Raw genomic sequence first — 27,423 nt, 5'->3', positions numbered from 1 at the left:
CTGGAATAGCCCCTACCAACTCACTAGCTGTGCAGTTCCATTTAAAGACTTCCCCAGATGGTGAACGCCTTCTTGGGAGAAGTGGCAGGGGAGGAGAGGATTATTTGGAAAAGATATTTCAGGTAGGAGGTGTATTATCTTTTTCATATAATTTCTGTGGGGTTGGATGGGGGAAGATATATACCTCTCTCTAGTCCCAATCCTGTTCCCCTCTCTCTTCACCCTGGAGCTTCAGTCTTCACCTTCCTCACCAGGGTGGACTCTGGAGTCCATGGAGAAACTTCTGCAGAATCCAGGGTGGTTGTGGAAGAGCTGGTGCCACAGAGGCAGCAGTGAACGTTAGCTCCACACTCCTTCAGTTTCATCCCTGCCCTGTATCTCCCCATACAATTCCCAGCTAAGGACATGCAGAAAGTTTACTGTCCCTTTCCAGCACTCATGGAGCAAAGAGCTGGATAAAGCCAGATAATCTGACCCTATATGTTTTATTACACTCTTAATTTTCAAGTGGTGTAAATATCTGTGCAATGATTAGATTGTGATAACAAAAATGCTTCAGTGCTGAGTATCATCAAGGCAATGTTTCTAATTCTCCATCACGATCAGTCCTGGTTAGCAGTAGAACTGCTACTCTAACCTGTCTCAAAGCACTACTGTGGCTCTCTATCATTACTGAATTCACACCATTCATAGCTTAGAAGTAGCGGGGAGAGACAATTTTATTTTTCCTTCCATCAAAAATATATGCTTTGCTCTCTGTTGGAAAATGGGCACAAAATAATAGTAATTGTAATGAAAAGAGGTACACTAGGTAGACAGACTGGTAGTGGAGATACACAGTCAGATAAGGAGATTGATGGGTATGTATTTGTATATACACATGCAAATCACAAAGGTTGACTGTTCTACCATATTAGTTTCCATTTGTTGTAGCTATACAACATCAAAGCACTGATGTCCCTATCTATTGCATTTAGCGGTAATTTAATGGACTACCAAAAGAAATCAAAGGGAGAGTTTCTAAGTAGTTTCCTGGCAATTGAGACAGCAGGCTCTTTCATCTGCACTGTAACTGTGGCAGTGCATTGATTTAAACTCCTTCTGAGATCTCAAATGCTTTTATATTCTTAGACCTCTCTGGCAGCTTTTTATTCCCCCAAGTGATAAAATTCTAGCATTTAGCAGAATGCCATCTTACTTCTCCCAGAAGGAAGAGACTTATTTCAGCGTTGCTACTAAACTGCACAAGATCTCTACATAAAATAGCTCCTGAATGCCATTCTGTTAGAAAATCTGCCCGTGACTTCCCACATTCTAATATTCTGACTCTAGCAATGGGATAAACAACAAAAATTCCTCTTAGGTACCTTCGAAAGGTTCTGCAATGGATAAGCAGTTTTGCTTTTATATTAATTTGGATGAGTTTGCTTTGAAATGTTCCTCACTGATATGCCCAGAAGGTAAGGAAAAGAGTTACTCAGCCTCTTTGATTTTGTACTAGAATATGTATCTAATCTTAAACGTATTTATCATCATCATTTAATGCATTTTTTTTCATTATAAATTTTTCCTGAGCACTGTTAAATACATAAATCTACCTTTTTGTCTGAGAAGTATTTATGAATATCTTTAGGCTATTTTTTTCAATGTACAGTTGAGATCATTGTCTTTTTGTTTAGTTTCTATTGGCTTAGGTTATATTGAAGACAGACTGTACTACATAAAAGCAATACAAGGTACTTCATGAAGGGACCTACCCAAGCCTTGCCAGCTAATGGGTGTAATCTAATATTCCTGAGAAAACTAGGACATTCATGATCGGTAAACGTGCAATTTAAATCTTAGTAATGCTTACATATGATTTTAAAAACTGTATCTTCTGTAGCTAGTAGCAGACTACTCAATACTGTGAAGAACATTCTCTGCCACATAGTGAAACATGCTGCATAACCATTGCACATGAAGATGAATAAATCTATTTTGCAGTTTCTAAGCAATGATTTAGATGGACACAGAAAATCTTCAACGAATCAGGAAATCAAAAAGAGCACATCCAGCATCCCTAGACTATTTCAGCATCTACCTATAATGTGGGGTGTGTGTAATAAGAATGTAAGCATCCAAATATAATGTTCTAGGGCAAAGGTTCTCCAACTGTCATCTTTAGACTGCTAGTAGTCTGCAGATGGTGGTCCATGGAGAGCTGTCTGGTCACATAATTCTGGCTCCCCCTCCCCCTTTATAGCTGTAAATTAAATTACAACAGCTAAAAATATATTGTATACTTTCCTAAAATTATTTCTCTATATAAGCAATTGCTGTAGTTGCCTGGAAGACATTACATGATTGTGAGACTGAGGGGAGGTGGTATATAAGACAATGGTTCACACTCTAAAAAAAGCTTCAGAACCTCTCTTCTAAAAGGACAAGTTCATGACTAAGAAAAATCTTCTTAAGTATTGATAAAATATAGATGAAATTATTTGATTTATTCACATTAGCTGCTAAACTACTCTAGGGATATAGGGTAGCAGATGGGATGCTATTTAACAAGGTTTGAGAACGCAGTATCAAGATGCAAGTCTGAGTTGGATGAGAGTTTCTTATCCTTCTTTTGAACATTACAACTGAACAAAGGTACATAAATGTTTGTCCATTTAGATTCTGAGTAAGCAGCTTAGAGGGATCAAATTCTGTGAGAGCTGTGCTGATCTGCAGATTAAAAAGGCATGCTCTGCATTACTTTCATGTGAGACTATGGTATTCTGTTAGTTCTAGGAGTTACAGAGCGAACCCCTGTTCAGTACATGGGCACATGCAGGATTTTACAATCACACCCATCTATTTAGGAAAACAAATATGATTTCACATGCCTTGAGCATTACAGCTATGCCCCATAATCTCATGGTCAGTCACCCATAAAGAACTGTACCATTGTATTGTCAGTGGTATGCAATGCAAAGGAGATGCTTGTAGGCAGACACGCTAAAAAGCAGCATGTAAACAGACCAAGCACATGTTTAGATTCTACACCTGTCTTTAACTTCATCATGTACTTGTGGAATATCAGAAGGCAAAAACCTCTATCCTGTGCCAAGGAGTAGGAAAATATGGTGGAGGGAAATTAAATCCTCCAATCTTCCTACATGCATTTCAGCAGCTGGTACAGCATCAGATCAGTAGCTGTGTCATGCAGTTACAAGGCCATTGGCACTATTCTCCTGACCCGCCTTCTCAAGTCCTCCAAAGATAGGTCTCCTCTTCATCAAGCTCCCTAAACCTGGCAGCTTAATTTTGAAAGGCAGATCCAGGTTATTCTGAAAGAGTCAGTAACCCTTCTAAAATCCAGTTCATTTTCTACCTCAAAAATCATATTCACACATAGGGAGAAATTATTATTATTAGTGCAGTTAAATAAAAAATAATGCTAGAAAGTCAGGAATTCCATCACTTCTTGACTTCTCTCTGGATGGATTGTCCTTGGCCCTCAGAGTTAGCACCGTAAAAGGACACATTCAGGAATGAACAGCATCATTAACTCATGGACAGACAGGTTCAAGTAGCTGCTCTGTGTGACTCAGAAAAAAGGTTTTCATTCCAGACCATTCTGAACAGGCAATGAAAGAATCTGAACCTACATCCCAGGGCAGTGCTCTAACCATAGTGCTACAGAGAAAATCTCTCTCTCTCTCACACACACACACACACACAAACAACCTGAGAACCTGATGAAATATTCATTGACATCAATAAGTTTCCGTGACACATTTTGGTTTCAACAAACTGGCATTTTTCTATGGAAAAAAGTTTCATCTAAACATTTCCAACTAGCTCTAATGAGCATCTTCTCTTGATGCACATCCTCAGGTGGCCTGATTTTTGAAAGCTGCACATCTATCAAAACCAACCAGCAAACCAATTTTTCCATCTTCGGACCTCAATTTAGTTTGGCAATGATTAACCTCTCATCCCTGTGAGTCTCTCCCTTCAGTACTGTTTTATTTTATTTCAGCTACAATTGCTTTCATCCTTTATCAGCGTGGCTGTAGGAATTTGTGAACTAGCTACTATTCCCGTTGAAGAATGAAATTCACGTGAATAAAACCGTTCTGACCCTCTGAGGCCTATGATAAAAACTCACTTTCACACTTCCCAAGAGATTTTTCTTTCCCCTTTCGCTGCTCAAATAGTAAGTATCAGAAGGAAAAGAAATGGCATAACCTGGATGTTGAGAGAAATTAAAACCTTTCCTAAATGTACTGCGAGTTTCAGATAATCTGTTTCTCTGTTTCCTTCTAATTCCAATTCCTTTGCTCTAATTGCATGGATAAAAGAACCTCTCTCAACATAGATCAAGTGCTGTATTAGGGAGGACTATGATGTTACAAGAAAATTAAGGCATCAAGGATCGTTTTTCCAAATTATTTGCTTCATCATGGGAAGATGATTTGACTAAAACAGAAAATCTGCAGACCAGCCACTTGGTCATGTAGTCAAACTGATCAACAGTATACAGAATTATCACTCAACTAGAGTGGTCCCCAAAGTAAGTCTACATATGGCACAGGTGCTATGCTTCATGATTACACACACACTTCTGTGCCTTACTCTCCTTTTCTTCTTTTCATTGTTTGCTACTTCACAGCAGCAAAGGATCAGTGGAGCTGCCATGATGCAGAATGGAAAGTTTTTTTACATGCACATTTCCTTTCCATAACTGGCATCTCCATGAATCTTCCATTCCCTCGTCTCTCAGAGAGGTACAGATTTCTGCATTCTCACTTCTCTGGGTGATTATTTGTTTTATGACTTAGTGTTGTGAATACAAGTCCAAAAATTGCAAACAGTTGAAACCTCCCCTATTTTGCTATGCAAAAGCTTGTTTATTCACACACAAAACTGTCCTGCTGTTCTAAAAATCCCTCAGTTAAATGCCTCAGTAATACACTTGCTGGGGAAAAAATCCTGTCAATCTGAGTCCTAGAACCTAACAGCCTCTAGCTACCAGTTACCAGAGGACGTAAGTACCCAGGAACAGGCCCTTACCAGAAAGCCAACTGTTCCTTGCTTGAGAGGGTTTATCTCAGGAACCAACAGCAGAAGTGTCCTTGCTGGTCTTCAGTGTCATGACAGAATATAAGGGAGGGGGCAGTTTTTTTTCACTAATCAAGTCCCTGACCATTTGGGGCTTTATACATTGAATCAGCACCTTGAATTTGACGTAAGTAGGCAGTGCAGAATGTGGGGCAGTGAGATGGTCACAGTGGCAGCCTCATTTACTAGCAGATTGCTTTTTTCATTGTATACTTCTGCATACAGCAGGAAGGGAGGTCAAGGGTATTGTTATCCCATGTGTGGGCTAACCCTATCATGGGGCACAGTATGAGGCGGATAGAAGTCTCTCAGGGAGGAGATAACAGCCCCTCTGGGACAGACGGGTGAGGAGTTGACAAGCAAGGTAGGGGAGCGGATAGAACCTTGAGTCAGTCCCACCAGTGCGCTATTGAGTGCATCTGAGCTGGCACAGAAGGGAAAGCAACAAGTCAGGTATGGGTCTGACACAGTTTACTTCCTTCCTGCAGCAAGAGAGGAGCTAGGGACTAAATTGTGATTTTCTGAGTCACAATCTAGCCTGCAGTCTGTTTCTGAAGCAGAACAGTTATATGGTGCCTCTTAGCCAGGGCTTTGTGGCAAAGCCAGAGTCTAGCTCTTAGGAGGTAGGCAACAGAAGCAGTAGCATTCCAGGTGGCACAGAAACACCCCTAGAGTGTTTTTCAGAAATCCAGCCTGGAGGTGATGGAGACATGCATGACCATGACCTATACATTTTATAACAATCTAAAAAGTTGTTTGAAAAGACCTATTGTTCTTTTTCAAGTTTCGCAACTAAATAGTAAAGATTTACTAAAAATATGCCGTACCAGGGTATAAATTCAGGAGCCTCTACCATGAAAAATGCATACTGCAGAAAGTAACCTCTTTGTTCTATCCCTTTTTTGTTATATCCACTAGAAATAATGACTGCAGAATCTCTTTCAACAAAAGGTCATTTATGTCAATGGACGAAACACAGAGGATCAGATCGCCTGAAGTAATTGCAAATTAATGCTCTACTGCTAATGCATTAACTACATAATATTGATCTACAATTGAATCATACAGGCTACTGTGAAGTGAGTTTTACTTTAGTATTTTTGTGCTTTTATGGCTTTTCTCACAATACATTTTCTCTTTCCACTGGAATTTTCTATAATTGTCTCCATTTTTAGTTTCCTACAGTGTAATGACTTCTGCAAATGCATGTCTGTTCCTCAAAGGCCTTTCAAACAATCTACCAGACCATCAACATGACATGGTAAAGTACACATGATGCAAGTGACACATAAAAACAGATGGAAAACCTTATTTTTATAAATCAAAACTTTAGGAGAAAGCTCATTTAAAAAGAAAAAAGAAGTTACTTCCATGACACTGCACTCTATAACAACCCTACAGTAAGAGATCAAACCTCAAAATGATGCAGTCAAAAATCAGTGAGAGCTTTGGGTATACACGAAATGCAGGATTGGGCACATGTGGATAACATAGTTACTTATGCTTATTTCATGTTTATGTTGAAAAGAAATAGGTAGACTGAGATATGCTATGACAAAGCACAGTACTAAGAGATCAGTGGTGGAAGCATTTAAATGCATCCAAGATCTGATTGAAAAGATAAAAAATAAATGTTCTTTCCAACCATTCCTGAAACTACACAAATTGGAAGAGCTATCTGTTGTTTTATATATTTTAACTTCCAGATAATGTGTAAAGCCTTGGGGTTTAGAGATCATGGCCCCTTTAAAACCTTTTCCTGGGGAGGAGAATGTTGGTTGTTCCAGGGGCATGGGGAGAGGGAGAGTGGAAGGGTGTGTGTGTCTGTAGCTCCAGACAAAAGGGCTACAGCAAGTGTAACCCACACACCTGGGTGTGGTGTTCTGTCCCATCTAATGGCACTGAGACCACTTAGAGAGAGAGATAAAATGAGTCTGCTCTACGGCCTTAGTTAACAGCCAGTTGGCTTTTAGCTCATGCTATAGAAGCTCATGCATTAAGCTCCAGAGGTCCCCAGAGGTCCTCCAGAAACTCTCCCGTCAACTTACCTTACCCTTCTCGTCGTGGTTAGAGTACAGGGGTCAACTGTAGAGCGATCTGCTGTTGATTTTGCAGGTCTTCACTAGACCCACTAAATTGACTGCTGGTGGATTGATCTCAGAGCATCAATCATGGCTGTAGTATAGACATAGCCTGAGTGTAGACACACTGCTCAGAGTCTGCCCTTTCATATGGTGGTACCACTGGGCCTGGGGGCCTCATGTTGAGTGTAACCCTGTTTTACTACTCCCCCACTCTGCCTTCTTGTTGTTTTTTCTCCATTCATCCTTCTGTAAATAAATATTTCCCTTCCCTGTATTCATTGTACTGTCCTGGTGTGCATGTGTGATCACTCCAGGGGACTTGAAACAGGTTTTTCCCTGCTGCATTCCTGAGCACCCCTTTTCTTGGCCAGAGCCTGCCTGAAGAGTAAACTGCATCTTGGCCACATAGGTGCTAAAGTTACAAATAGTTAAATTAATCTGCATCTATTATAAACTTCCTTTATTGTATAAGCAACCTTGAAATTATACATACGAAAATGTTGTGCTCCTCCTCCCAAAAGAGAGGCTAGGTCAAATGCACTTCTAAACACTGAAATGACATCAACGATGAAGAGGTGATTGGGCCAAACTTCAATGAGTGCCATTGGACCTGGTGCATGGGGTTGCCACGCAGGGGTACCATTTTCAGAGAGGCTGTTCTCCATGTTGGTGGGGAGCAGAGGCACATAGGTCTGACTACAGAGAGGCTGGTCCCTGCTGCAGGTGCCAGCATCCAAGGGCTGACCATTCTGAGATGAGCTCCTGACAGCCCACCTTGGCAGGGAGTTGTGGCGCAGGGGAAGCCACTGCCACTGGGGCAGAGGTGCCTGGTTTGCGTGTTCCTGCCCATTCTGGGCTGTGCTGGCAATTCCCTTCTGGGGACCCTAGGTGTGGGGGAAGCAGGGCTGGATGCGGGGTGGAGTTGCAGTTTTGGTTATATCTCATTCCATCTAGATATCAAATATGAACGTCAGTGTTGTTCTGATCAGATATTTTTGGCACCATCCTCTGCTGAAGGTTTTATGTTTTTCCCACCCTCTTCTACTTCTTCCCTTAGACAGGGGAAATATCTAAGGTCAATATCATTTTGGTTTAAGAGCAGATTACATCCATTTATCTTCAGTCCATTACTCACTGACTTCAGCTAGGCTGAAATAAGCCACTCTTAAACCAAAGTAAGTGTCTACACAAGGTTTTGCACCCATTTATCTAAATCGGTTTTTAAAATTATTTAAATTAAAGCAAGGCAACTTTCTGGTATAAAGAAACCCTAAGAGGGGAAAATAGTCATTGTCTCCGTTGAGGAAACGATGCTGGAAATAGATGAGCCTTGCAATGTTCTCTAAAGGAGGTGTCCAGCCCAGTGTTCTATGGTACAAAGCTCCACACTGAACATGAATCACTTTAATCAGCCAGTACTTAATTAGCATTCAAAAATTAATCTGGGTTTTCTAGGTTCAGCAAGTGATTCTTTAATTAGCCACTCCAGAGACAATACCCATTCCACTCTCTTTGTATTTAGTTACATTTTAGAATTCTCCATTATCTTCAGGGACATGTCTACACACAAGAAACCCCTCCCCACACACACATACACAATCTGTATTAAGGAAAAGTGCATAACTCTACATTTTGGTCTAGGTTCAGTTCTAATTAGCGGCCATAAATGAAATGAATGTGTAGTTCTGAAAACACTCCCTTGTTGATCATACTTTTGTTGTAGACAAATATTGTACTAGAAGTAGCATCATACGATTGTTTTGTGCGTGTGTAAGTGTAAGTGTAAGAGACACAGAACTGAAGTAGCACTGAGACTGTTATCCAGACAAGGTAGCTCCCTGAACCCTTTATTGTAAAAGGAGAGTTTGAAATAACCTAAGAGAAGTTTTAAAAAATAATATTATTAGTAAAGCAGATAGACAAAACAAGTTACAGGATAACCTTGTGTACTCTTCTGCCTCTTTGATGCTTATACAGAGAATTCAGGATTGGCTGTCAGGGCATGTGAACCTCCTATTGCTACCTCTTCCCCCAAAAGGTTCCAGAGTACACCACTATCTCCCCTTAAATGCAGAACATTTCACCTCACTTACTTGCTTCTGGGGCTACCCGACAAACAGTAGTTTGGGATTCCAGGGGTATTCAATCTGCCCTGATAGCTTTGCGATAGTAACTGTAGCATCAGACCTCCTATTAGAGGTCCCACAAATGCCTAGTACTGCGTGACTCTTCAGGGCTTATGTCAATAACCTCACCAATAAATTTGCCCAGGACTTTCTCTCCACCACAGCAAACCTGGGACTGGCCTTTGCTGTCATTTCAGCTATCCAGTAAGGCCAGCCACACACTGGATCTAATTTTCAGTGCCAAAGGAGGTATTGGAAATGAAGGCACCATTGTCATGTTGTAGACCAGGGGTGGGCAAACTATGGCCTGCTCCAGTGCTCTGGCCGAAGCGCTGGGTTGGGGGCCGGACCACGTGGCTCGGCCCTGCTCCAGAGCTCCAGCTGGGGTGCTGGGTTGGGGGCCGCACTCCTCGGCTCTTGGAAGCTGTGGCATGGCCCCGCTCCGGCTCCTGCACACTCCCATGGGAGCTGCAGGGGCAGTGCCTGTGGATGGGACAGCATGCAGAGTCGCCTAGCCATACATCCGCATAGGAGCTGGAGAAGGGACATGCCACTGCTTCTGGGAGCCAATTGAGGTAAGTGCCACTCGAAGACTGCACCCCCTGAGCCTTTCCCCACGCCCCAACCCCCTGCCCCAGCCCTGATCCCCCTCCTGCTATCCAAACTCCTCGATCCCAGCCTGGAGCACCCTCCTGCACCCCAAACTTCTCATCCTCAGCCCCACCCCCAGCTGGACGCTGCACTCCTTCCCGCACCCCTGCCCCAGCCCTGATCCCCCTCCCACCCTCCGAACCCCTCGGTCCCAGCCCAGAGCACCCTCCTACACCCCAAACTCCTCATCCCCAGCCCCACCCCAGAGCCCACACCCCATCCCACACCCTAACCCCAATTTTGTGAGCATTCACGGCCTACCATACAATTTCTATTTCCCGATGTGGCCCTCGGGCAAAAAGTTTGCCCACCCCTATTGTCGGCTGACTATCACCTCCTCCAAACTAAGTTTCCCCCTTCATTTAGATGCAACCTACACTATGTGTTCCTTCCCCGATTACGTTATCGATCCTGCAGGCTTCCAACGATACATGGCATAGAAGATTTGTCTCCACCCTAACACCATGGGGTTTATGTCCTGGTGAAAGAAACGCTATGACCACCTACTACCCACAACAACTGTCCTCCTCCTCTACATATCACAGTGGTTTTCAGACAGCTGCTCAGTGCAGGCAAAATGCTGAAGTGTCAATGGACCTCCTAGGATCTATACTACCAACACCTCCTGTTAATGAAAAATCTATCACTCAGACTAAAGTATGCCTAGTGCTTAAGAAAACATCAGCCAATGCAACCAACTACTGCAAACTATTTAACATCCCATTCCTTAGCCATGACTGTGATGCCAACAACATGTAAAGGATGCACAGCTCTGCATTTTTCGTCACCCAAACCAAGTGCTTGAGGGAGACTGGTGCCTGGATGAAGAATAGCTATTTCAAACTGAATGCAGGTGGGACCAAAAGTAAAGCCATTTGGAATTCCCTTCAGTGCTCAGTAAGACACAGGATGAAAACTCCCTGTTCCAAAGAGCTTATGCTGGCCAAGACAGAAACTGAAAACACAGGATGTACTGGGAAGCACAAATGTATTCACTTCAGTTGCTTAACAAGGGAAAGTGATTTAATTTCAAAACTTTTTTGGTTAGAGAAAAAGATACTATTTCACTCTTAAAAAGCTAGCTTTTCCCAGGTCAGCACCATAGATTATGGGGCATCCACTCTATCACTGAACATCTTAAGTGAATGGCTCCAAGCAATGAGCATGGAGCCAACAATACGAACATTTGTTCCAATGGATCAATTATGTTAATGTGTCCTTTTTCCTACTTTGAGCTGAAATCTTTAGTTTTAAGATAAATTACAGTTCTGTGATAAATTACTAATTATAATTTTTAAAGGAAAAAAACAACTACCTGGAGAACAGAAGCACCACTGTGGAGAAATTGCATCCCACTCTCAGCTGAATCAATTCCTCCAGTTGCTAAGATGGGAAATCCTGGAAGAGCATGAGCTATAGCAGATACTGCTCGCAGGGCTATGGGCCGAATAGCACTTCCTAAAGAAAATCAAAATACAGTGTTAGCATGTTGGAATACTCAGCACTTAGATACGATGTGTGCATGCCCATCATGGGATGGCAGTGTTGTACTAGACAAACCATTAATATCAAGAACTAATATCAAATTCTAATATCTAAAAATATATTAATTTGTAAATCGACATGTATCAGATTTTGAATAGTATTATTACATGTAAAAGTGTTAGGAACGTGGGTGTAATAACCCTAAAACTGCAGACAGAAACACTTGCATATTTAACTGGATAAAACATAAAACTTGGCTCCAACATTTAAGCATCTGTTTTAAAAGAACAAGGAACAATATAATTAGAAACAGAAAACAATTCCATACAGTAAATTATAGACATACAGCTCTAAATTTCCACATAAGGGATAAGGCTGCTGGTGTGAACACAGATAGTGTGCAAATAAAGGGAAGATTTTGAATGTGTTTTACAGAATATGAATCAAACATCTGGTTTAAAACTACCATTCCAAATGCACTTTGACATTTTGGATATTATTTTATACATATCCCCTGTGAATACATTCAGTGATATTGGTACTCCTTTAAGAAGCCAAGCTTTGACCAGATTATTCCCTAAAATTGCATGGTACTATTCACATGAGCAAAGTTATTCACATGCATACATGTTTGTAGGATTGGGGCCTTAATTTTCAAAGTGGTACATGGGGATTTGCCCACTCAATTTCTTGAGCCATTTATGGGAATCATGATAAAACCCTAGTGCACTGCATAGACAATTTAGTCCATTTTGTTTAAAGTATATTGATGTTGCATGAGTATTAACACACACATAAGAATACAGCATGTACTAGACAGTAAATAATGCTGGTTGCTCGCACATATTCAACTATTTATATTTTTAGACCATTTGGGATGTATTTCAACTACTAAAAGCTTTTTATATTAAAGTATCCAGTTAATTTAGAATAAAAATACAGTGTATTACAGTGATGTCTTGCAGTAGTGCAGGGACTGTACATTGCACTGGCAAGCAGTATAGGGAAGAATACTTCACTAACAAGGAGATTGACTCGGGGTCCATCTAGATTAGAGGGAAAAGGGTGTTTTTTATATTGAGTAGTTAATTTGAGGTAAATAACATGATATGAAACACCCCAAACACTTTATGCAGACCCTATGTAACACTATTACAACTGTATTAGCTGGTCAGGGTGAGCCCCAGAGTCCCCATTTGATCTGCTCTTGGGGCAAAGGACCAATGGAGGCAGTCAGTAATAAAGACCAGTGGGGGAAGAAGAGGAGGGAGGACCAAGGAATTGTAGGAAGATGAAGAAAAAGAAGGAGGGAAAGAAGCATGAGAAGAGCAGGATGTTTCCAGTTCCTCCTCATGCCCTCCTCTGTTTACACCATTGTCCTCATTCCAGAAAGGAACTGCTTTCTCTTTCACCACAGAGAGGTTTGACTGTTGTTGTCTTTTACCCATGTGTGTGATTATGTTTCTAAAAGAGAAACTTTGTAGTCTGCTAGATTTGTAGTCTGCTGGATTTTTAATCTGCTAAAGGGATAGTCTTTGGCAGCTTTTAATTTTCAACGGATAACATATTTATTTGTGTAACCGGGGGGAAAGCGGAGGCCCCATAATATTGAACGCAACAGATGCACTCTCCTCTCCCTCTACCATCCCATCTCAAAGTAAAAATCATAACACATGCATACTACAGTTATAGGTAGCTGCCCTGCTGGGGATCTCCAAAGGACCTAAGGTCAATCTAGCAGTCTGCCGTCTAGAGACTTGTCCACCCTTTTTCATGCATCACACTTTTTTATTTTTTTTAAACAATGGTCAGCTGTAGTGTGGCAACTACCACCAGTATGTTGGTATCTGTTCACTGCTATCACAGCGCACCGGGTACGGCAGACAGAGTGAATGAGCAGTACAGCTTTGCACATCAGCACAGGGTCTAGGGCCTGTCAGTTTGTTTTAAACAGGGAAGCTGTAGTTTCCCAGCAGAATTTTTCATTTTCAAAAGGACATTGTTTGCCAATGTAAGTTTTCCAACAGAAAACTGAAAATTTGGTTTGCTTTAACCATTTCAAATCCCCTCTTTCTTCAGCTCAGGTCGCCTCCAGCAAAATGTCACCCCCTAACAAACCACTGATACAGGCAACACTGGGCTTCACAAACAGGCTGTCTGACAAGCATGTCCCATCAACACACGTTACAAAATCAGCATCCAAATGCCTCGATAAATTGTCTCTACTGACATCTGCTCCTGACTCAGCATATGAATTATCTTCTTGAGTTATGCCATCTCCAGCTGCTTCAGCACTGATCCCACCTCATTATTTACCGACCTGACATCTCCTCCCCTTTCCAACAACTGTACTCCGTTTTTTACATCACATCCACACCTGGGTGAGAAGCAGCCTTCACACTGCCTGATAAGTCTGCCTCGTTAATGTGTGTCTTCAAGGTATGCTGGATGTTCCTGAATATCTGGATTATTGATCGAGAATATGAGGTGTTCTGCTCCATGCATAGGTACCATTTTTTGCACTGAAGTTATGCCTTGCTTGATGAACAACATTAGAGAGGTTACAAATGAAATCTTCACCATGAACATTTTTAGAAATATGAATGGACAACTTAGCTGAATATGCAGAAGAGAGTTTTCTGCCAGTACTGGTGTGCTTTAGGGGCAACTGAATGATGGTTCACAAAAGCTGGGAATTTTAATGAAAATCCATAATAGAACCTAAGTAAAGACCACAGCAAAACAGACTCACAAAGAGAGCAGCCTGCTGGCACCAAAATTTCTAGTGAGCACTAATGGTGTGGTAGTTGCAGTCGGTTTAGCTAGATCAATCATGATGAGATTGAAAGATTATCTGTAAAATGAGACAATGGGCACTTACTCTTAGACATAGCACAGCACCATTGTGGAGATGATGGTCAAGTCTTACAGAATGACTAAGCTCAGAATGATGGCATCACGCAAGAAATTTTTCATGCGTTTATGAAGTCATCTAAAATGTCGACCAAAAATATACATTACACAAGCAAAACCATTCAGAAGTGAGCTGATCAAGAAACAAGCTCACAAAATGCTTCAACAACTCAATCTTTCTGAGCAAGACTGAAAATGAACATAGGAAATGCCGTACCATTGAGCCATATAGTCCTAAATCCAGTCTCTGACAGTGTCCAAAAACAGATGCTTCAGAGTGGGGTACAAATAACTCACAAATAGGCTATATATATATTGCCCATGGGGAAAAATTTTTCTAATCCACATCAGTTAAAGGCTGGCTTATACCTCAAGGCAGGAAAGGTTATTCCCCTTCCATTTTTTAAAATATTGATGTTACTCTGGATGTTCTCATATTTCATATAAATATCCCATCCCTTTTTAAATCATGTCAAACACTTGACATCAATATCTTGTGGCAATGAGTTCCACAGAAGAATTCCACTTTATGTGAAGAAATGTCCTTTTTGTCTGTTTTAATTTGCTGCCTATTTAAATAAATTTCCCCTTGAACAATGGATACCGGGGAGAAAGGAACAAGTGACCATTTGTTAAGTGCTTGCACAATAAAGTAATCAGAAAGGACTTCCTTCAGCTTAACAATATCAGTGATGTGACTGCAGCAACACAGCAGAGAAGACAGTGACTGAGTTGCAAGCTGTGTGGATCTCATTGAATTTATAGGTTGGGGCTTTGATGAGCTAGTGTAATGAATGGATATTTTTCTGGAGCTCAGACTCATTTCCAGTGAGTTACCGGTTGTCTTTCTATCCACTGTGCAAGTTGTTGTGTAAATTTGGTAATCAGTAAATCTAGTGATAAATGTTTGGGTACCAACCACCAATTTCAAAGGTACAATATTCATCAATAACTCAGCTAAAAGAACAACAAAATCATGTCAACACTGCTTCTAATGACAGCAATTAAATGGCTCTTATGACACTCAAAGGGCTGATTGACATGTGTGTCATTGTTATTCCAACAATTTTTTCTTAGTATTCTGGAGGGCACAAAAAGAACATACAAGGAGCTGTAAACATTTTCCTTCACACTTTTATCATCTTACTCAAAACACAGGGAAGCCTTCTTGTGTTGCAGAAAAAGTGCCAGGTCTAGAACACAGTGCACCATAATTGACTGACTTGTGGCAGAAAATATACTGTATTTTGAAATACTGAAACACAGAAAAAAAAGGAATAAAATAAATAAATAAAGAGTGATTTCAATAAATATTTGCAAAAGCAAAATAAATGGGCAGTGATGTTGGCCTAGAGTTTTATTTTTATGTGAATGCCAAGGAAGTTGAAAGGATAACTGGTCCCATTTCATAATGGCCTCTTGATGAGGAAGGAGAGGTAGAGGAGGACTGGAGGAAAGCAAATATAACTCCAGTCTTCCAACAGGCTTTATGGCGCAGTTATGACGTAACATGAAGAAAAAGTCTAAATCTAGCGACAGGCAAGAGGAAATACAAACTAACAAAAATTCATCACTAAGGTTTCATAGAGTGGAAAATATCTGGTAAATCAGATGGAATTTAAAAAAAAAAAAACTAACTATGGTCCCAATCCAGCAACACGTTTCAGCACTTGGGACTTCAATGAAATTACTCCCATGCTTAAAGTTTCGTACATGACAAAGTGATTTGATGTACTGGGGTTTATAATTCCAGTAGGTCAGTGTCAGTAGCTAAGAGACTTGCTAGCACAACACTCCATTGATGGCAACATGAGAGTGGTTATCAAGGGCTGGATGGGGTATGCCATATAGCTTACTGTAAAATAAAGAACTACTAGGTCTGATATGCAAAGCCCATTTATCCAGGCCTCAAACACAGGACCAAGGTTTGACTGTAAGAGAGAGAAACAGATGTATGTGGTGGAGATGAGATTCTACTGCATGTTGAAAACTCCTCTTTTTCAGTATCTCATTAAAATGCAATACAACTGCTATTATTTAAAGCTAAACAATGAAAAAAATCCTAAAATTTTAGAAAAACTATTTAGTTTTCTGCTGAATAATTAGGGCTTCTGCTTTGTTTTTCATTTTAAAACACAGTCAACGTTCATGATTAAAATGGAGGGAAGTCACGGAAATGCAGCATAATAAAATATATCAAGTGTCACAGGCATTATTTTGAACATCAAATAATCTCCTCTCCCTATTTCGTTCAAATAACTAGAACTGTGCTGCTATGATAACAGTGAACAGATACCAACATAGTGGTAGCGGTTGCCACACCAGAGATTATATTTGCTTAAAAAAAAATGCTGTTCTTTCCTGGGAGGAGGGAGACTTCACCTCTGTTGGAGGAATTAAGGTGCTTGTCAAGAGTTTACTGGTCTTGTTCTTGGTATCAATGGGGCTCCTTTTCATTGTTAGTGTTCAGTCTTGCAAAGTGTTGAGCTCCTTCAGCTCTGAAGTTATGGGCAGCTGAAGGCACTTGGAACTGCCAAAAATTGCTGGGCACCTTGCAGAATCAAGCGTGCCAGGCCAGACCCAATGCACTTTGAGTTCAGTAAAAAGACTCCCATTGATGTCAAGGACTTCCCAAGCAATCTAGTTTCACCTGGAAGCTCTGATAGCTCTCAGTCAAACTGGTTCAGCTGTTCACCATCACATCTACCCACCAATGTGAAAACAAATCCCTCTGTCTCAGAAGTAATGGATATTAGGCTTGATACACCTTTACACTAAGGCCACTTTTCACAATTCTGGCAGCATAAAAGGGCCGTAAAGTACATCCACTTTAACGGCACTTTACACTGCCAGAGCAGCTGTAAAAGGGCCTTAGGATAAACAAGAATCAAGCCCTCCCCCCCGTTTAAAAAAAAACGGGTCAGTGTGGGAATTCCTAACTCCTGTGAAAATAATGGCAAAGTTACACACAAATACTATATAATTATTTGTATTTTCCCATATATTTATTTTTTCTACGATATTGTTTGAATCTTGAAATTGTATATTTGGCCTTTTTAATTCAGCTATATACACTAACCAAAGAAACAGACAAACAAGAAAACCCCTAATATCGATCAAGCAGTAGCTGGCATAACACTGAAATTAGGTCGTAATTCTTAGTAGTGTTCTTTGTATAGCAATGTAAAATTTAGTTTTAATTTATTTATGTTACAGTAATTACTGTGGATTTTCTTTACAAATGTAAATTCAGATTTGTACTACAGTAGACTAAACTTTACAAAGAAAAAAGAAGCTGATACTAAGTATTCACATTATTTGTAATGAACAACAAATATTTTTGACGATTGTGCTGCTATGAAAAGAAAAACAAAAATCTACCCACCACCTCCCTCTCTCTGCATATATATTCTAGCAAGGTAGTTGACACTGTTATCTTCCCAGAAGCTAAGTTCATAAAACCAGGGAAGGGGGGAAAAAAGAGTGAGAGAGAGAACACATGCGAGAGAGCAAATATCAGAGATCGGGAAAAAAGGTAGAATGGGAATAGATCCGGGAAAGTTCACCATTCAGTTACTGCAAATAATCACTTCCTGTAAATAGTAACAGAATGAGAAAGTTTGAAGATTAGACCAAAACAAATAAAGGATATCTAATCTGATCTAAAGGGAACATTCTGCACATAATTGTATTGTATAATCCTGATATTTAAAAGAAACTTTATATAGATAATCCATATTTTAAATAACTCAGACAAATGTACAAGACAAGACATTTGCATCTAATTCATTATTTGTCATAATTATTCTATATACTCTTTCTCTCTCCCTCCTGTAGGTGGCCACCATAAACTACACTTATCAAATCACTCATTAGCAGGGTTTTCAATACTGTCATATCCAGATAATTAGCAATTTATTTAAATAACCAATTTCTGTGGAAATAATTGCCATGGAATGCCCTGAACCTACTTTTTATGAACTATAATAAAAGTGTTAAAATAATCCCTGACATTTGCAAATGCCATTAGTTCACCTTTCCTTTTGATAGTGCTATGGCATTATGTTTAAACAATTACCCGATAATGCAGCAGTTTAATGGAATAGTGCAGCAAGCACATCCTTCAAAATGGCCAGTGAATACATTTATATGCAGAAGAAAATTCAGTGAACAGACATGTCTGGAGAGAAATATGATATACAGCTAGTATAAAACCCCAGAATGAAAGCTATTAGTACCACATAATGCTCAAAGTACTAGTAAACAGATGATGCACCAAAATGTCATGTTCAAGATGGATGCAGCCTATAGTTTAGGCGTACAATTCAGAATCAGATTTATCAAGGAACCTGGATAACTCTTCTATCAGTGGCACCTATCTCTTCCAGAATCATTTTGGTCCATCACTAATTTATATAATAATAGATATTTGCTAAATTTACTAATAAATTATTTACTGATTCTAGATCTTGTTAACAAATAACAATTTTTTTGATTTTGCATTGTAGTCCAGCATATGACATTTTAGTAAATCCCTGGGTTCTCCAAAATAAAGAAGGGCCCCTGAGTATTTCCATTCAAAACTTTTAATTACATGTTCATTTCTCAAAAAGAATCTTGAAGGGAATATTTGCTTTATAGGCCACACCAGAATGGTGCCTACAATATCTTAGATAATTAGCCATCATCTTTAAAGCAAGGACTGACTCTGACTGGTATTTGGTTTTAATTATCATACTTCAATGGTGAATCCCAGTTCCATGAAGTTAATGGCAAAATTCCCATGGACTTCAATGAGGGCAGGATTTTACCTCAAAACTTCAGAACTAGGATTACCATCCTGCCACATTTAGGACGGTGTCTGGGTCACTACAGTCTGCCACTCATTTTTATTCTCAGCTAATGAGATTCTCAGCCAGTTATGTCCTCCAGAGGAGATGGACATGAAGGAGGGTCTACATTTTCTTTGCTAATTGTTTGTCTTTTCCTTTGCCTTGTGTCAAAAGGCTGTCCTTTTCAGGATTTTAATGTTTTTGAGTCCATTCTGTGTATGTCTATGACCACCAATAATTATTTTGCTCCACTTTCTCCCTCAAAACAAAAAATGAAAATGCAGGAAATGTTGGCATCAACTATGATCTAAAACAAAGAGGAAAAAGTGGCCTTTTCAGTTTTCCCCCTTCCTGAATTATTAGTGATGATTATTTATGAACCTTCTGTTGTAAAGTTCATAAAATCACCAGAGTTCTTATTCAATAAATGTTTAGTTGTCATAGGAGATTTCTTTAAATTAATAAATGTTAGATTTGGGGATCAGAGAGAAAAGGAAAATTTTTCTTACCTGTAAATGTTATTTCCCTAGTGGACAAGATCAGTTTCTAACTTGATAGGTTTTCACTTACATCACACTTTAAAAGAGAGGAGGAAACAACAGGGCTGAAGGATTTTGGGGTGCTTACACAAGGCCTCTGGAGGGTGCTCCTAATGTACCCAGCTACGAATGTCACAGTATTTACTATCACGCATACTTACAATCTGGGAAATGTGAGTGACCCAGTGAGAATAAAACTGATTAGAGAAGTCAAGCTGAGGTAAAGGGAAAAAATTTTATCCAGAAAGACAGGCAAGTCTTTGGGGGTAGGGATCTTCTTTTACTCTGTCTTTTGCAGCACCTACCAGAATGAGGCCCTGATCCTGATTGTACCTGACTGTAAAATAATACAAATAAAAAAGGCAATCATCACTGAGGTAAACTCCCAAAATAGCACTAAGGGAAGGAACATCTGAGGAATACTTTGTTCATCAGAGAAACATCATTCATAGATGCCTTACAAGATAGTCTCCCAAAGGACAGATTGGTTTCTACTTAGATAGGTTCTGTGCCTCACTCACTCAACCAAAGGGCGCAATTACTTCTTTAGAACACAAAGTACACAGACACTACTCATTCTGAAGCCTGAAGCTGCATCTGCAGATAGCCACCGAGCTGAACACATCTATATATCTACACTTGGAGTGAGGGTGTGATTTCCAGCTGGTGTAGACATCGTGCCACTGATTCCCACCAAGTTAGCATGCTAAAATTAGTAGAGTAGCCAGGGAGTGGTGAGTGGTGGCATGGGCTAACCACCTTGGGTACAAAACGCCTGAGTCCTATGGGTACATACTTGGCAGAGGCAGCCCGTGCCGCCACTGGCTGCTGCCTGTGCTATTGTGGCTATACTACTATGTTTAGTGTGCTAGCTTGATAAGAGCTAGCACAAGCGTATCTATGTGAGTTGGGAATCGCACCCCCAGATCTAACTGTAGACAGATTTTTGCTAGTCAAACAGCAGCTTGCAGATTGGCTCTAGGGATGCAATGCCTATATTTGCCTGGGAGATGGCATTAGATATATCAGAATGGGCTTTAGCTCCCTACTGGACAATGCCTACCCTGGACAATATGGCTTCAGTTCTAAAAACCATTTAAGTGTGTGTGTCTAAATTAATCCCTGTTCAACCAAATATGTCAGCAGATGCTTAACTCTAAGCACACAATGGGTCTTAACCCTGTGTCCAAGAGCTTGGTGGAACAGTGCAGGACTGCTGAACTGGGACCTTTAAGTCCCTAAAATTCATTTTAAAATGTTAATGCTGCTGAGAACATCTGTGACAACTCCTTGTGGTGATAACCTTGGTGGTATTCAAAAGGCTTTAGATATACGTTAATCAGCATTTATCTAGGACTGCTCCCAGCTGTTTGGTGAACAAGCTTATAAATACAACAGAAAATGAAAGAAATAAGACCTAAAAAGCTCAGAAAGCTCAAATACAGGGTTTCTTTCCCCACTAATGTACCCAAACATCAGAGTTTTCAGGCTTATCTAGTCTATGGATCTGTCTCATGCAGTTGCTAGTGGTTTAATAATTTGACATGTTAATAAAATAAAAATAAAACTAAAACAAACACCACCACCAAAAGACTACTGAACTGCTAGGAAGGCAAGAATACAATACTATTGTGGGACAAATGACCCTATTTTAGTTGAATGGATTGTTTGCCAATGCACTAATGTAAAATATGTACACTCAGTAGACAGATATATTTCCATATTCACATATACATAAAACAGAGTGGATGACACGTCCCCTGATAAAACCTGTTACTTCAACACTTCAAGTGAAAAGTGTTAAAATAAATGGCTCATCACATACAAGTGTTAAAATAAATGTTTATTTCAACACTCTGCGTGTCATACCCGTGTATTTCAACACTTGCCATTTCTCAAGACTCATGAAACCAGGAATAGGAGAGATATAGGTAACACAGGACAATTGAAAAAAGTTTGTGTGGTACATGATGATTGGGATGCTCTTTACAAATTAAAACAATAAGTGGGAGACACCTTGAAAGTACTGGGAATCTGTTTGCGCTTGTAAGCTGGTAGGCTCTCACCAGCCAAGGAAAGAACCAGTAGAGCCAGGTTTCAGAGCAGCAGCCGTGTTAGTCTGTATCCGCAAAAAGAAAAGCAGTACTTGTGGCACCTTAGAGACTAACCAATTTATTTGAGCATAAGCTTTCATGAGCTACAGCTCACTTCATTGGATGCATGCAGTGGAAAATACAGTGGGGAGATTTTATATACACAGAGAACATGAAACAATGGGTGTTACGATACACACTGTAACAAGAGTGATCAGGTAAGGTGAGCTATTACTAGCAGGAAAGAAAAAAAACCTTTTGTAGTGGTAATCAAGGTGGGCCATCTCCAGCAGTTGACAAGAACGTGTGAGGAACCGTGGGGGAGGGGGAAATAAACATGGGGAAATAGTTTTACTTTGCGTAATGACACATCCACTCCCAGTCTTTATTCAAGCCTAATTTAATGGTGTCCAGTTTGCAAATTAATTCCAATTCAGCAGTTTCTCATTGGAGTCTGTTTCTGAAATTTTTTTGTTGAAGTATTGCCACTTTTAGGTCTGAAGTCAAGTGACCAGAGAAATTGAAGTGTTCTCCGACTGGTTTTTGAATGTTATAATTCTTGACGTCTGATTTGTGTCCATTTATTCTTTTGCGTAGAGACTGTCCGGTTTGGCCAATGTACATGGCAGAGGGGCATTGCTGGCACATGATGGCATATATCACATTGATAGATGTGCAGGTGAACGAACCTGTGATAGTGTGGCTGATGTGATTAGGCCCTATGATGGTGTCCCCTGAATAGATATGCGGACACAGTTGGCAACAGGCTTTGTTGCAAGGACAGGTTCCTAGGTTAGTGGTTTTGTTGTGTGGTGTGTGGTTACTGGTGAGTATTTGCTTCAGGTTGGGAGGCTGTCTGTAAGCAAGGACTGGCCTGTCTCCCAAGATCTGTGAGAGTGATGGGTCATCCTTCAGGATAGGTTGTAGATCCTTGATGATACGTTGGAGAGGTTTTAGTTGGGGGCTGAAGGTGATGGCTAGTGGCGTTCTGTTATTTTCTTTGTTGGGCCTGTCCTGTAGTAGGTAACTTCTGGGTACCCTTCTGGCTCTGTCAATCTGTTTCTTCACTTCAGCAGGTGGGTACTGTAGTTGTAAGAAAGCTTGATAGAGATCTTGTAGGTGTTTGTCTCTGTCTGAGGTGGTTGGCGCAAATGCGGTTGTATCGTAGAGCTTGGCTGTAGACAATGGATTGTATGGTGTGGTCTGGATGAAAGCTGGAGGCATGTAGGTAAGCATAGCAGTCAGTAGGTTTCTGATATAGGAGTGGTGTTTATGTGACCATTCTTATTAGCACCGTAGTGTCCAGGAAGTGGATCTCTTGTGTGGACTGGTCCAGGCAGAGGTTGATGGTGGGATGGAAATTTTTGAAATCCGGGTGGAATTCCTCAAGGGCTTCTTTTCCCTGGGTCCAGATGATGAAGATGTCATCAGTGTAGTGCAAGTAGAGTAGGGGCATTAGGGGACAAGAGCTGAGGAAGAGTTCTTCTAAGTCAGCCATAAAAATGTTGGCATATTGTGGGGCCATGTGGGTACCCATAGCAGTGCTGCTGATTTGAAGGTATACATTGTCCCCAAATGTGAAATAGTTATGGGTGAGGACAAAGTCACAAAGTTTAGCCACCAGGTTTGCCGTGACATTATTGGGGATACTGTTCCTGATGGCTTTTAGTCCATCTTTGTGTGGAATGTTGGTGCAGAGGGCTTCTACATCCATAGTGGCTAGGATGGTGTTTTCAGGAAGATCACTGATGGATTGTAGTTTTCTCAGGAAGTCAGTGGTGTCTTGAAGATAGCTGGGAGTGCTGGTAGCATAGGGCCTGAGGAGGGAGTCTACATAGACAGGCAATCCTGCTGTCAGGGTGCCAATGCCTGAGATGATGGGGCATCCATGATTTCCAGGTTTATGGATCTTGGGTAGCAGATAGAATACCCCTGGTCGGGGTTCTATTTCCCCATGTTTATTGCCCCCCCACCATTCCTCACACGTTCTTGTCAACTGTTGGAAATGGCCCATCTTGATTATCACTACAAAAGGTTCCCTCCCCCCCCCCCCACTCTCCTGCTGGTAATAGCTCACCTTAACTGATCACTCTTGTTATAGTGTGTATGGTAACACCCATTGTTTCATGTTCTCTGTGTATATAAATCTCCCCACTGTATTTTCCACTGCATGCATCCGATGAAGTGAGCTGTAGCTCACGAAAGCTTATGCTCAAATAAATTTGTTAGTCTCTAAGGTGCTACAAGTGCTCCTTTCCTTCCTTGGGGAGATGGGAAGGAATTTTTTCCTGCAGCGCCAGACTAGCCAAGGTGAGATGGGGTTTTTGCTGTCCTCACAGCAGGTTGGGAGCTTAGTTGGGGTAAACATGAAGTGGGAGTTAGGCTATGATGTCACAACTCATTATGTAAGTGAGAGGGAGATGTCCAGTGCAGGTACACTGCAGGGAAGAGATATGGTGATCAGATAAAATGGACTGGTAAAGGAGTTATGGGAGGTATTCTTTAAAGGAGTGGAAATAGGGGAGGGGATGTTTTGGGGTTCCTATGACTGGTATGGCAGCAGGGTTGGCCTTGTATCCCTTCCCTTTACAGCCACCCTTGACCCTCATTTGAGAGGTGGGAATGGCAGAGTCCCAGGAGTGGATTGGCTGGTGACCAGGACAGTTAAAGAGGGAAGGCTGACAGCAGCACCTCCTACTACTGGTATATGTAAATGATTATGAAATTACCTGCACGCTTTTATCTGCTGAGTACTCCCAAGCATTTAGGAACCCATTTGTGGCCAAATTAAATCACACCTCTTGTCTCCAGTTGTTCTTCCACCACAGCTGGACAATGGAAGTGCAGCAAGCCCCCACTTTTGCATAGTGTCTTTTGACAACAATCTGTGTTAACAGCGCAGGCAGGATGCAGCAACTAGATAGCAAGAAAATATTCAAAAACCTCAGTGAGCCATCTCAGGGTAATATGTTTTGATAGTTTGTAAACCTGTACAACTGAGGTACAGGCCTTTGGAAACCTCTAACAATCAAGGGGAGAAGGCTGCACAGATTCTAGCAAGAGGGATGTGGCCTTAGGAGGGCAAAGAACTCATTTTGTGGACTTTTGGTTACTTGGGAGGGAAGAGCTATTTATTGGTTTGGCTGGAGGGCTAACCTAAATTAAGCTACCCAAAGCAAGGAGAGACTCTGGCAGCAACACAGCTAGACAATGAGGAGGAGGAGGACTGGTGTTGATCAGTGGCTGCCCCTGAGGAATGAAAGATGACACCCTGCTTCAGCAACCTACAAACAAATTCACTATCTCAAACCAAGACACTGCACAGTTACAGGTTTCAGAGGAACAGCCGTGTTCGCAAAAAGAAAAGGATTACTTGTGGCACCTTAGGTGCCACAAGTAATCCTTTTCTTTTTGCACAGTTACAGACTCTCTCTATATATACATCTCTCTCTCAGTACATATAGTATAAAGTTATCTTCCACCAGTGTCACCTTTGGCAGATAAAATACTATAATCATTTTATAGCGGAATGGTGTACAATGCAATGGAAGTTCTTCACTGGAAAAAATACTATGTTTTCACTCTTTTACTTTCCTCAGCAGTGATTAGTTCCAGAAAGATGAGGTATCATCATTCCTCTGAAGGCATTGTAGGATATAAGATTGGTCCTCAGAAGTTGGCAACATATAATAAATGTGCTTTATTCCTAAACATCAATCAGTTTCAAGAATGGCAGTTGCTTGCAGAATGGTAATAATAGAAATATTCAGCGAATAACTACCACGGGCATTAAAACACTGGTTGACAGATGTGAAGTGTTCTTGTATAATTATGGTTTCATAACTAGATACATCAGTTCCTAAATATTTAGTTCCTTATATTTCTGTATTTTTGTAATGAAATTTACATGACAGCATTAAGTTGTTTTTTTTTAAACTAAACCAAGAGACAGCTGATACCTCTGCCTTTAATTAAACTTGGGTATTATATGTAAGGATGGCAATTTCCCAGAACGACTTGTTTCTCTAAAGTGATAAGAGTACAACAGATAGCCTAAATCAATTAAAAAAAGAAACATTTTGAAAGACTCCTGCCATTATTTTAGCTGAGAGTGTTTAGTTAGCAGAAGGGTATTGGGTAATACCCTAATGGAATAGTAGCATGTCGGAGCTACATAATCTAATAGAGAGACAAGGTAGGTGAGGTAATATATTTTATTGGTCAGTAGTGTAAAAGAACCTTAGTCTTCATTTTTTCTGAACTATAAAAGCTCTCGATATGTAACACAGGATAATAAATAATGTAAGTTTATATTTACATCAGTCCCATTTATGACCAACCTTCAGAACAATGGTCAGCATGACACTACTGACTTCAAGATGGAACCTGATATTGTATTTTGATTCTGGCTTTTGCATGCTTTTGCATTAATGACCGTTATAACAGGATTAATAGACATAAGGACTCAATTGTTCAATTTATTCAGAAGCAGCACTAAGGGTATGTCTACACTACCTGCCAGACTGGCGGGCAGCAATCTAGTCTGGATGCGACAAATCGACCCCTGAGCGCTCTCCTGTCAACTCTTGTACTCCACTGCCATGAGAGGAGCAGGTGGAGTCAACGGGGGAGCAGCAGCAGTTGCCTCACCGTGGTGAAGACACCATGGTAACTTGATCTAAGTACGTCTAAGTTGCGTAACTTAGATTGATCCCCCCCAGCCCAGTGTAGATCAGGGTTAAGGGATACAGGGAAATACCAGTGTACTGGTCCACCTGATTATTTTAATAGTTATCCAATGAAGGCATCTCAAAGGATGAGTAAGGAACTTAATTTTCATATATATTTAGTCTCCTGACCTCCATTTAAAAAACCCTGACAAAATACAAAACAGCCCCTAAGAGTGCTGAGTGAATGTCTTCTTTGAAACACTGTTCACTGATCAGAACTGAGCGGAATTAACTCAAATCCATGGGCCCACCAAGAAAACACCCATTTGATTTGAAAATAGACTTTAGAATATTTCTCATGGCTACTGTAATAAGACCAGCAATATTTGCTGTTTACATAAAACCTTTTGATAGCAGACAATATCAAAACATTTTACAAAGGTACTAGAATCTCATATTACAGAAGAAAAGGAGTACTAGTGGCACCTTAGAGACTAACAAATTTATTTGAGCATAAGCTTTCGTGAGCTACAGCTCACTTCATCGGATTCATGAAAACTGGTTTTCCACTGAATGCATCCAATGAAGTGAGCTGTAGCTCACGAAAGCTTATGCTCAAATAAATTGGTTAGTCTCTAAGGTGCCACAAGTACTGCTTTTCTTTTTGAGAATACAGACTAACACGGCTGCTACTCTGAAACCTGATATTACAGAAGAGGAGACTGAGGTGCAGAGGGGAAGAGTTGGGTGCATATAGCCCAGATCTCCCTTGCTCTTGCCAAGAAATCACACTGCCGTCTCCCCCAAAGGGGCCAGTTTTTAATTAACAGTGAAATAAATAATACTTGTTACTGTGGAAAGCAGTAAATCCATGAAGGATGCTAAACTGCTGCCAAAGCAGTGCAGTTAACAACCCATTCACCCACCAGATACCAG

The 27,423-nt window shown here is 40.6% G+C and overlaps 1 protein-coding gene and 1 long non-coding RNA gene across 10 annotated transcripts in view; one reads left to right on the top strand and one right to left on the bottom strand.

The window, feature by feature from the left end:
• The window catches only part of DPYD (dihydropyrimidine dehydrogenase), a 656,679-nt gene that overhangs the window by 62,112 nt on the left and 567,144 nt on the right, over window positions 1-27,423 (bottom strand). For all 8 annotated transcript variants that reach the window (XM_075131606.1, XM_075131602.1, XM_048859648.2 and 5 more), the window contains one exon: window positions 11,271-11,413. In XM_075131606.1, the coding sequence (XP_074987707.1) occupies window positions 11,271-11,413 (143 nt within the window). The remainder of the gene's footprint in view (window positions 1-11,270; window positions 11,414-27,423) is intronic.
• Window positions 1,095-15,873, top strand: LOC125640768 (uncharacterized). 2 transcript variants are annotated; one of them, XR_012669693.1, is made up of 3 exons: window positions 1,095-1,460; window positions 6,013-6,173; window positions 13,520-15,873. It is a non-coding gene; the product is annotated as an uncharacterized LOC125640768 (long non-coding RNA). The 2 variants fall into 2 exon arrangements; XR_007357897.2 differs by lacking the exon at window positions 13,520-15,873 and adding an exon at window positions 10,373-11,268.

The sequence above is a fragment of the Caretta caretta genome, chromosome 8, assembly GCF_965140235.1.
Source record: "Caretta caretta isolate rCarCar2 chromosome 8, rCarCar1.hap1, whole genome shotgun sequence".
In the NCBI taxonomy this organism is placed as follows: domain Eukaryota; kingdom Metazoa; phylum Chordata; order Testudines; family Cheloniidae; genus Caretta; species Caretta caretta.
The sequence above is the reverse complement of the archived record's forward strand: the minus strand, read 5'-3'. Positions and strand labels throughout refer to the sequence as shown.